The sequence below is a fragment of the Pituophis catenifer genome, unplaced genomic scaffold (genome assembly GCF_029215685.1).
Source record: "Pituophis catenifer annectens isolate HBS135680 unplaced genomic scaffold, rPitCat1.0.hap2 SCAF_4, whole genome shotgun sequence".
Classification (NCBI taxonomy): Eukaryota; Metazoa; Chordata; class Lepidosauria; order Squamata; family Colubridae; genus Pituophis; species Pituophis catenifer.
Genome location: NW_027256884.1, coordinates 109688591 through 109700597, shown reverse-complemented (window position 1 = coordinate 109700597; position 12007 = coordinate 109688591). Strand labels below are relative to the sequence as shown.

The window sequence follows — 12007 nt, the reverse complement described above, 5'->3', positions numbered from 1 at the left end:
CCAAGAGCTTTATTTTTTACAAAAGTCATTTATTAATTTAATTGCATTACTTCAGCTTATATGCTTCTCTGAAAACCCAAAGCAGTTTACAATTATGGTATTATATTAAAATACACAAAATTAATTGTATAAGCTGAAACAAAAAGTTCCTAATGTGTCACCATCTGGGCAGCAAAATCCTTCGGATATCTCTAAATGCCTCTCTGAAAAACCCTGCTTCATGGTTCTTCAAAAATATAGTACTGAGGGATTTTAATATAGAGAGTAAAAGCAATCGTATCACAGACCATTATTTAAAAATACAATTCTGAGTAGAACGCAAATTACACTATTTGTACGTGATAGTAAATCTAAAAGACTGCTCATCCAAAATAAAACTTTACAGTTGTGAAAAAAATAGTGAAATTTAGGCAAGAACTCCCCCTAGTGTTGAAATATCTGAAAATGCTATTGCCGTATTCATAGAGCTAGGCTGAAAAGATTTTGCTGTACCCGATAAGATTTGCCTATTTCCTTGCCCTTCCAAAACAATTCACTGCAGTTATAGGATCCGCTGAACTGACTCTGAAGATACCTAAAGTGATTATTGGTAGATTTCTCTGCTCTTTGGTTTTAAGTTCCAATTTAAGGTATTGACATGGAAATACCTTAAATTATTATTTGGACAGGAAGAACCCAAAAAAGGAGTTATCAGAGAGTGAACCTAATTTTTCATGCCTAACAACTCTTAATAAAAACTAGAGAGGTTATCAGAATGGCCCAATGCTCACCTCTCAGCACGCAAGACACCACTAAGGTATGGGTGATCCCAAGGCATTAATTTCTGAAAATGAAAGAAACCAAATTTTGAAACACTAACAAAGTATTTTAGCAGGTATCACGTCGGTGGTTAACTTATTATGAATGATATTATAATATACTTTACATAGGGTTGTGTTTCTGAAAGCTTTAACCCTAGTTTTTGAATACACACACTATTTTATTAAGTCTGTATAATTAAAGTATTCAAAATATACAAAAACAGAAACAAAAAAGAAGATAATGACTCAGTTAACTTTATAAAATTTGTATAGTTTTTCAAGTCTGATCTCATTCTTCTCAACCCTGAAGAGGTTTAACTTAAGGTATCATATTATATTTTCTATCTTAAGTTTTTATTTGTTACGTTGAAAGTAGTATCTATCTTTCAGCATGTTATTTCTTAAAAATATTAATCTTGAAACCAAATGTTGAAATGACATGAATACAAAAGAAAAAGGAAAGTTATATATCAAGTCAATTTATTGTTGGAATTATTGAAAATATTTTTCAAATTAAGGTTCAACTTAGATTAGTTATAAGGAGAAAAAATGCATCACTTACTGATTTGAAAGGATATAGTTTCATTTTCATACCTTCCATCATTTCAAAATCCTTTTGAGTGCTACAAAACAATTTTATAATTAACTTTTCTTTAAATAATTTTAATTAATTTGTATAAAGATAAATATAACTCAAGCAGAAACAATAAAATGTTGTGTGAGAGAGAAATGCAATTTCTTCATTTTTTAGGACTGTTCCAGTAATATATAATACTAAGAAATTATATGGGAATCTTTCCTTCTTCCCATTATTAGAAAATAATTAAGATTTCAGAAATGTCTTATCATTGTCTTAGGACAGAGCCTGAGTGGCTCAATATCATCTAGCTGGCTTTGTGGCTAAGGCAGGACTAGAACTCAGGTCTCCTAATTTCTAGCTAATATATTAATATTACATCAAGCTGGCTCCATAAGCATTTATATTTAACACCTTTTAAAACAGTTTAATATTTTAATCAAGATCTGAAAAAGAAACTAATAAGAAACCTATTTTAAGTCCTATTACTATAAAATTATAAAAGGATTTTTGCCTTAATACAAGACGAAATTGCTTACTTAATTAATAAAATTAAATTTGAAAAAAAAGACTCACCGGCTGGATAATTTATCTGAAAGCTTTGTTAGAAACTGCATTACTGTCTCTAAAAAGAGAAATATAAGAAACTTTTAAGAAATAACAACATAACTCTAGGCTTTATATAAAATAAACATATTTACTAAACTGGCTATAATTAAAAACCGAATTAAAATCATATTGAAAAAGACTGAATACATTAGTAATCAGTATTTCAGTACTCAAAATTGCTATAAACAATACTACAACTGAAAATATATTGGTATATAAATCCAAATCTCTGAAGATAACAAAGGTTATTTTGAGCCCTGTGGAGACGGACACAAATAAAATGGGCACAATTTAATAAATAGTGATGTTTAATACTGCATATAAGATGTTATGGTAGTTGTTGCTTGCCAACTACCTTATTCAGCTATCGTTTGAAATTACAAGGTACTGTTGCCTGTTAGCCTAGCATCAGACATGACTGAAGGGAAGAGGGTTTTCCCATGAAACAGGAAGTTTAAACCCTGACTTCTAGGGAGAAAAGGTGTCAGTCCTGTTACATGATAGTCAGTTACAGTCAGTTTATGTCCTCTGCTTGACATGTTGTTGTTTTTTTTCTTTTTATTGTTCCTTGCAGAAAGTTTGGAGAGAAAAGAATTATGAGAAGCAGGCACACTATGGATAATATGCAACAAAAGCAATATGCTGGCAGTTGCTAGTATGTTATACAAACAGATCATTTTGGGAAAGGTGAGAGGGGGAGAATTACAGTTTGTGCAATGTGTGTTCACGGCTGCTGGTCTCAGTAAATTACTTTTGATACGTCTTTTCCTTGTGTGTCTGATTATTCTCTTGTAATCCCTTTCTCTCCAATGAATGTAATATATAAACATTAATTCCTTAATTATCCCAGGATGAGCATTCCAAAGGGTGGGAGAGCAGTTAGAAAGCAAACAAAAAACAAAAATGTGAAACTGTTTAATCTTGTCAGTTTTGAGCTGGAAAGTAAGGAGGTGGCATTAGCATCTGTTTTGCTTAGGGATAGAGATGCCAGTGCCAATTGTGGTTGCTAAAGGTGGACTACCTGTATTAGTATTTAAACCAAAACACGGACTATTCCCTGAACCTATACACGCAAAACCAGTAAATTTAATATGTATCAATAACCAGTGCAAAAATGACAAAGTATAAAACAATAAAAGTGCTTCTATTTAATGATTTTATTGACATTTGGTTACTTGGAATTTGTTTCTGTAAAAGATCAAATTAACATACAGTGTTGATCATAGTATGGTGGCAATCTACTTTAGCAAAAAGTTATTTTTTAAAAAATAAAATCCCATAAACTTCTAGAAGATTACAAAATGTAACCATTATATTGCTAGCAAAAAGTTGGTCCTAATTCCATGCAGTAGCTTGCATAGCCAGCACTGACTCTCATCTCTCTCATCTCTTTCAGTGCAAAGATTCATTTACCTGGGGTCTGGGCCATTGTTCCCTGAAGAGCTCGATGAGCAAATGTATCATAGCCAACTAACTGGGCCAGAGTATTTCTACTGGCAAGCAGTTCATCTAAACATTGCAGTTGCTGACCATTCGGGTATAGAAAAACTTTGTAGGCGACTTCACGTACCTAGTATTAAACAACAATAAAAGCAATGAATACACATAGACACAAGCATAATTAAAACCAAAATAAATGATAGTAAAACACTGATAAGTGTTTTTTATCAGGGCAACCTGGTCTACCCAATTATGGAACAGAGCATATTGCTTCCATCCCATAATTATGTAGATCAGTTGCCCTGACAAAAAGTCTTTCCCCTGGTATAGCCAACAAAGGGAGGAGAGCCTGTGGCTTAGAGGTTAATACATCTACTAATATGCAAGTAGCCTGGGTTTGAATCCCAGAAGGGTATGGCTAGCTGATGAGAGCTAAATAGCTAGAAACAGGTCTATACCAGTCTCCCTTTATTTCTTTGTCGGTAAAAACATAAATTTAACACTAAAACACTGACAGTTAAACTATCATCTGCATGTATGAAAAGGCTTCTATATTAGAGGAACTCCAAAAAATAAACAGTTTACAACTATGCCCTCAATTAGCAGATTTCAGGTGCAATGTCCATCTGTTCTCCCTCTGTGATAATGAACTAGTCCTTTATTATAGAATGAAAAGACTGATCAATATTATTCCATATGACAAACGAAGACTATTTTTATGTATGTATTTTTCCTCCTTTTTTTAAATTTTTTACAAAGTACCTATTTGGCCATGTCCTGGGGTGTTTTAAATTATAACACTGCATAGTTTAATTTGGTGGCTTCAAGATACCAAAAGAGTTAATAACACAAGTCCTTAAACAACATACTTAAGAGCTCACTTATTATTGTTCACTATTCTCCACTTTTCCCCACTGCTGCTACTACTCCTGCTACTCCAACTCTTGCAAGTAGTTTTAAAAAGCCCATCTCTTTCTGGTTGCTTTACTTCCACCAACATACACCTTCCTTCCCTCATGTGTATCACAGCCTTGATAGTCAGCTTTGCCATGCTGATAAGTGAACTTGTGAGAAGGCTTAAAGAAAAGGGTGCTACAAACAGCACAGGTGCTAGCAATTTTCTGGTCAGCCTGCTCTCTCACAGGTTGTCAGAAGATACAGCCAAGAGAAAAGAGCTGGATAGGGTTAACACCACCTTTTTCTTCCTACAAGACAAGGTGAAGCTTCCTGTCCCCCCGAGGAATCATTTTCCCTTCATCTAACACAAGGCCTGAAAGGGAATGCTTTGAACAGCAGTTTATTGCTCCAATTTACAAACCTGAAGAACTTCTGATGGAAGATTCTGGCTGTGTTGTATAATTAAGCCTCAACCAAATTCTCAGAACCAGCAGGAAGGCTTTCATAATTGAGTTTAATGCATGTATCCTAAAGTTTCAATGCCCGATGAATCTATTTTATCCCTATGCCTGAGGTTCTAGCTCTCCAATCTCCATTTTTCTTTAGCACCCACCCCAATGCCAGAAAAAGTACAACAGAGATTACCTCTTCTGCAGTATAAATTATGTTGTGTTCCTGTGATTAAGCTCTGCTTGATCCCTTAAATTCTGAAATATCCTCCTTTTTCTTGGAGGCAGGTGATGAAAGAAACCTATCATTCGGCTTTCCTGTACATTCTAGTTGAGGGGTCTCCAACCTTGATCATTTTAAAACTTGTGGACTTCAACTCCCAGAGTTCCTTAGCCAGCAAGGCTGAGGAATTCTGGGAGTTGAAGTCCACAAGTCTTAAAGTGGCCAAGGTTGAAGACCTCTGTTCTAGTTCATTCTTGTAAATTAACAATACCCCTAGAAACTAGTGCTTCTAGTCGTAATGGAGTTTCTCAAATCACATGCCCATCTGGGAAGTAATGGCATCATGCTAAGGGCCATTTTGATTCTTGCCTCCTTTGCCTCACTATAGAATGGGTGCTTTGGTTATTAAGGATGACAGTCCCAGACATAAACATCTTTGACCGCTTTCTATCAGAAACAAGGTAGAGGCCTCAATTTTTGATAGGAAAAGAAAATGCAGGACTTCTTTGTTTACACTTGATTCTTTTTTCTTCCTTCTTCCTTTGTCCTTCAACATATCTCCATATTCAGCATCCTCCAGCTCACCAGACTACACTCTGTTAAAGTAAGAAGAAACCTGGGAGCTCTGGGTTCTTGATTAGGATGTTGCTTACATCTTATTTGTCTGAGTTGGTAGTTCCTTGATTGAGGTATTATTTACTTCTTGATTATTGTCGGTGTTAATCTTGGTGTTAATCTCTGTTCATCTGGATGTTGATTGCTGGTTTTGGTCTTTTTATTTCCTTTTTAGCTTTTAGGTTGTCTCTTTTGAATGGTATGTAGATATAGTTGATCTCGATGTGCCTGTTGATGGGTGATTGGTAAACAAAGCCTAATCAAGGAACCACCAAGACCACTCTACCGACACTGAGAGTGTTAAGACACTAGTATATAAAATGAGAGCAAACTATTGCCTAGTTTGGTAATGAAATGCCTGCAAGAAAACAACCAAACTCAAAGAGCTCCAAGGATCCCACAAAAAGAAGTCTTCTAAATTAGAAATGGTGTAGTTAAATGTTTTCTGTTGGCTTCACCTCTGGAGATTGAAAATTGAAATTTTCTTCTATTTACTACTGATGCTTCCACAAGTGCCCCAATATGTAGAGAATATTATAATAAAATGAAGGAGAATTAGCAGCACCTTTTTCTCTTTTCTAATCATAAAAATTGAACTCGCCACTCCGTCCACTTTATACACTAGAGCAGATGTAAATTTAAAAACAATTTGCAGCTCTCCATGTGTAATCTGAATATGCCTCACTTCAAGTTACAGAAAATACTTCCTTCCTGGTTCTACTACTTGGATGATTTATTTTGCTTCATTTAAAATAGTACACTGTAAAGATGGCCACTTATAAAGCTACCCATATGTATTGCTAAACAATTATACAAACCATATTGGGCTATAATACATTTTATGCATACATACCAAATCATCTGGACTTTCTGCACTGAGACTACTGATTTGGGCAAAACTGCCTTCAACTGCAAAGTTATGGCGAATGTGTTCTGGTAACACATGCTTCTCAATCTTGTTTGGAAGATGAGACCCCAGGAGAAATTCATTACATAAATCCAAAATGTTGACATTAAGATTTACTGCATTCCTGCGCTGCAAATAAGGAAAAAACATAAAATAGATATTTTTTTCATACATTTCATAATATGAAATATATTGAATGAATTTCATAATATTAAAATATTTACAGAAAAAACTGAAAATAGTAGCATCCATAAATTCCACAGGCAATTAATACTACGTGCCTGTTGATGGCTGGTTTGTAAACAATAGTCTAATCAAGGAACCACCAACACTGACAGGGCAAGCCACTAGTACATAGAATGAGCTCAAAACCCATTCCCTTCCAGCACTGATGACATTGCCTAGTTTCGTAATGAAATGTCTGCAAGAAAACAACCAAGTTCAGAAAGCATAATATTTATCTTATCTACACTAGACAACTTATGGATCCAACTGGTTTCCAGCAAATGATTGAGGTGTAACGTGTGTGTTGTGAGAATTGAGGCAGCTGTTAATGGTTATCAGGCAGTGGAGAAATCCAATTTTTTTTACTATCGGTTCAGTGGACGTGGCTTCGTGGGCGTGGCGTGGCTTGGTGGGTATGACTGGGGAAGGATACTGCAAAATCTCCATTCCCACCCCACTCCAGGGGAAGGATACTGAAAAATCCCCAATCCCTCCCCACTCCTGGGGGAAGGATATTGCAAAATCTCCATTCCCACACCACTCTGGGGCCAGCCAGAGGTGGTATTTGCCAGTTCTCCAAACTATTCAAAATTTCCGCTACTGGTTCTCCAAACTACTCAAAATTTCCGCTATCGGTTCTCCAGAACCTGTCGGAACCTGCTGGATTTCACCCCTGATATCAGGTCTAATTCAGAGTGATGGTTATTACCTATACAGCCCTCTTTGGCTTGGGTCCTCATGATTTTCAGGACCGTGTACTCCATGCAAAATGCATACCCAATAGAAGTTGGTCAAAAATGAGGAAATGAAGGTATACAACATAATGTTTGTTTTTAATTGGCTGTTTTTTCAATTATTGCAAGCCATCTAGTTAAGGAATATGTGGCATCAAAATGACTGCCTAGTTTAATCTTTGTAAACAATAAATACCTGTTCTTCATTCAAATGAATACCACTGATCTCAAAATCAAACATGAAAAGCTCTGCCACTCGCCTAAAAGAATAAAATTTCATTGTCAGAAAATAATGTCAAATAAATAATAATATAAACCAAATGTTACAAATCAAATACTAAGAAGTAAATTTTGTACAAAAATTATTCAGTTCAACAACGCTTACAAAAGGTAAGCAGCTACATACTGCAGCCTACTTGTTTCTTTATTCATAGTATCATATGAAAAACAAAGATGTGTACAATTTGTTCTATTATTTAATTACTGTATTTGATAGAAATTCATTTAAAATTAAGACATGCCTCTTCAGTTTTATGACTATATATTTAGAAATACATCACAGAAAGTAAATATTGCTTGTTTTAAGTTAGCATGGAACCTTAGTTATCAGGAATATTATAATTACTAGAGAAATACTGCAAATAGATGCCAGATAACTAACACAACAATAATATTTGTAATTTATTGATTGACAGATGATGCTGGAAACAAATAATCATATATATGTATCCACCTTTTAGATAATGGAATATGCTTCTTTATACGTCTTAGTTAATAGGACAATAAAGTAATTTGAATTCAAAAGAGAAGAGATTATTCAAAGCACACATAAGCACACACCTTTCATCTATCAGCTCTTTCTTAAATTAATCACTGCTGCATATTTTATCCTATTCAGTTACAACCTGTAGCACAAGCTACTTTTTTAAACAATTAAAAAGAAACTAAATCTGCCAAGAACTAAAGGCAACCATACTTCGTGGATCAAACGAAACACATTATTTCATTTGATCTGTATGTACATGCCCATATATGTGCATTATTTCATTGTCTTGTTGGCCAAACTTTTATACCAGATTGAGTATAGTCTTAGTCAACTATGGTAAGAAGCATACAGAAAAAGAAAAGAATCAGAACTAAGACAAAGTAGAAACCAAAAATAATTTAAGCAGTCCAGAATAATCAAGAATGCCAAATATGATGAACAAGAGGCAATTTTTCAAATGTTTCTTTGTAATCAGAAGTAGGTTTTGAAAGGACATTAAATGATGCAGTTGAAGAAAGGAACAGCTATTAAAGGAGAAAAATGGAAATAATAGAGGTATCAATGCAAATAATAACACTTGAAAATATCAGATTCCAGCATGTTTAGTAAAAATGCTTCAAGACTGGGATAAATAATGCATTCATAGATATTATATAGTGTAAAGCAAGTTCACAATATGTTCCGCAGTAAGATGTGTGCTGATATAGTGGAATATAGTATTGCATATTCACTTTGAACATTACAAGAAAATTCTTACTGTAAAAATTAAAATGTACCTTGTTTCAGGGTCAAGAGAATCCATAACCTCTTTATCAATTAACAATCTTCTCAGACTTTGACATAAATCTACATTTGTGTTTAATCTAGAAATATAAAAAAATATAGTCAGTATTACATTTACAGTTAGGTATTACTAATTTCTGTATTTTCTATCAGGTTTTATAAACTTATTCAACTTCAGAAAAAGTTATCACGGACATAGCCAGTAGAAAGAAGACAGCAAAAGCAATTTACATCACAAATACTTTTTTTTTCCAGCATTCCCCAAAGTATGTGAGTAACTTATTAAAATGATAAACAAGGCAACAGGAAATATAATCCTAGAGTGATTCCAATCTTGGACGTTAATGTGGAATTACCATATTTTATACACTCACTTTTTCCAGAACATCTGCATGATATTTTCATCCAATTATTCAATTACTGCCTTCCTGTGTTTTCTGTGATTTTTCCATTTTTTTAAAGGCTTTATGCAACTTAAAGATCTGGTTCATGTATGACATTAAGGCATAATGGATTGTTTCACATATTGCAAAAAACAAATCATACTTGTTGCCAATCACTATGTGTGAACAATATAAGAACTGATTAAACTGACAAGCAACCTTATAACCACTCAACATGTTTTTAATGGCTGAATATAGTTTCAAGAAACATATATTAGCTCTTATAATTCCATTATAAAGAACTATAATTTCACCATGGCTTTTCTTTGGAAATATTTTATTTCTTAGTAGACTAGATGTTACTTCATGGGAATAAATTAGAATACCTTGCTATTGATTAGTGAGTAATAGAGGCACACATTATACCTTGAATCAACCCAGGGGTGAAATCCAGCAGGTTCTGACAGGTTCTGGAGAACCGGTAGGAGAAATTTTGAGCAGTTCAGAGAACTGGTATCAGGAATTTTGAGTAGTTCAGAGAACCGACAAATACTCTGGCTGGCTCCAGTGGGGTGGGAATGGAGTTTTTGTAATATCCTTCCCCCAGGAGTGGGGAGGGAATGGGGATTTTGCAGTATCCTTCCCCTGGAGTGGGGAGGGAATGGAGATTTTGCAGAATCCTTCCCCTGCCACGCCCACCAAGCCACACCACGCCCAAGCCACGCCCACAGAATCGATAGTAAAAAAATTTAGATTTCACTACTGAATCAATGATTATACACATTAAGAAATTGTATAAGACTATTTCCTGCAGTACAGCACAAGCAATCAGAACAGCTCATGGCTGTAATGTTATTGTTTATCACCTATGTTATAAAAATCTCACCAGACTGTTTGCCTTCTCCTGGGAAATGAACAGATTAAGGCTTTATATTTGAGGGAAAATCACATGCCATTTGTGGCTGCGCAATGGCTCCAACCTAGATCCTTGCTTGACCCCCCCCTCCCTGCAATCTAGCTGGCAATTCCCTAACAAATTTATCCATCCTAATATTAAGTAAGTTCGATCTTGCTTAGCATTTTTTATAAACTCAGCCAATGTTGTTAGGTGCTATTTTCTGCTATTGAGTTATTGATCACTACAGCACAGATTAACTAGACAAACCAGGTTTCCCCAATCTGAGCACCTTTCAGCTACACAGATTTCAATTCCAAGAATTCTCAATTAATATCCAGGCTGCTTAGAAATGTAGGGAGCAGAAGTTCACACATCTGGAAGATAATTGTAGAAGGTTGATACAAATTTTAAAATATTGAATAAAGCATACTTTTCTACCATAGTACCAATGCTTCTGCAGGCTTCCTCAGCAGCATCTCTGAAAGCAGGATCAGGGTGGGCTATTTTCACAAAATCAGCCTGTTATAGTAAAAAAAAATATGAAAGCACAAAAAAAAAATGAGAAAATATTGTATTAACATTGGTTAAAAAAAAGTTGCTAACTGCATAAACATTGCATGATTTGAAATGTTGATAAACATACATGAGTTTTCAAAGAACTACAACTAAAATTATTCCTTACCTTAATATTTCTGTAACATGGTTGAAGAAAAAATTTGTAGATTCATTGTTCATGACAGTTTCAAGGCAAGATTGTATACAAGACCAGTAAATGTTCTACTGTAAATACTGTCAAGCAGCTGTTTGACAACATGTACATGCAACAGATAACAAGTTCTAATGTAAGTATATCTATTACGGTATTTAAAAAATCTGGGGGGGGGGAAATCTGGGGGGAAAAGTTGTAGAGGACAATATTTATGGGCCCACCAGTGAAAACCATGTCATGTGGAAGACTGAAACATGGAATGTAAAATGTAAATGTAAATCTTCCAACAAAAAGGAATGGGAAATAGACATAAGGAAAGCAATGTGAAAACTGCTTGAAATACAGTATCTGGCATTACACTAATAGAAAGAATTAAAACAATATTCTAAGTGGAATGATGGGATAAAACAATAATACATAGACGAGATGAATTACTAAAAATGAGGATAAGAGGTAGTGACTGTATAATGTGAACAACAAAAAAACATGCAAAGAATGTCATCAAAAGAGCAAGGAATGGATAAGTTTAAAAGAGGCACAGAATATGCAAAACAATTTTGCTGAAAGTAGAAATATGATTTAAGAAGAGTAAATTTAAACAAATGCTATGTTAGCGCCCAAGAAAAAAGTTATAAAAACAACATTTTCCTATAAAAATGCTGTTTATAAAAACAGCATTCTCACAAATGCTGTGAGAATGCTGAAAAAAGGTAAGCCTGAAACTATAGATGGTGTAATTAGAGGGATTGTTGTTGTTAGATGCAAAGTCATGTCCAACTCTGCAACTAACCATCATGACCCCATGGACCCCCCAGAGACCGTTTAATCTCACGCCTACTGCTTCAGTGATTCCATCCAGCCACCTCATTCTCTGCCATCCCCTTCAATCAGTCCCAGCATTAGGCTCTTCTCCAGTGACTCCTTCCTTCTCATTAAGTGACCAAAGTATTTGAGTTTCATCTTCAGGATCTGGCCTTCTAAAGAGCAGTCAG

At 34.7% G+C, this 12007-nt stretch overlaps 1 protein-coding gene across 1 annotated transcript in view; it reads right to left on the bottom strand.

Moving 5' to 3' along the window:
• Nucleotides 1–12007, bottom strand: part of MIPEP (mitochondrial intermediate peptidase) — a 59275-nt gene that overhangs the window by 41417 nt on the left and 5851 nt on the right. Inside the window, exons 3-10 of the mRNA XM_070943902.1 lie at nt 10737–10825; nt 9019–9105; nt 7673–7736; nt 6464–6646; nt 3400–3556; nt 1954–2002; nt 1363–1423; nt 771–823 (exon numbers count right to left, since the gene is read on the bottom strand). Of these exons, the coding sequence (XP_070800003.1) occupies nt 771–823; nt 1363–1423; nt 1954–2002; nt 3400–3556; nt 6464–6646; nt 7673–7736; nt 9019–9105; nt 10737–10825 (743 nt within the window). The remainder of the gene's footprint in view (nt 1–770; nt 824–1362; nt 1424–1953; nt 2003–3399; nt 3557–6463; nt 6647–7672; nt 7737–9018; nt 9106–10736; nt 10826–12007) is intronic.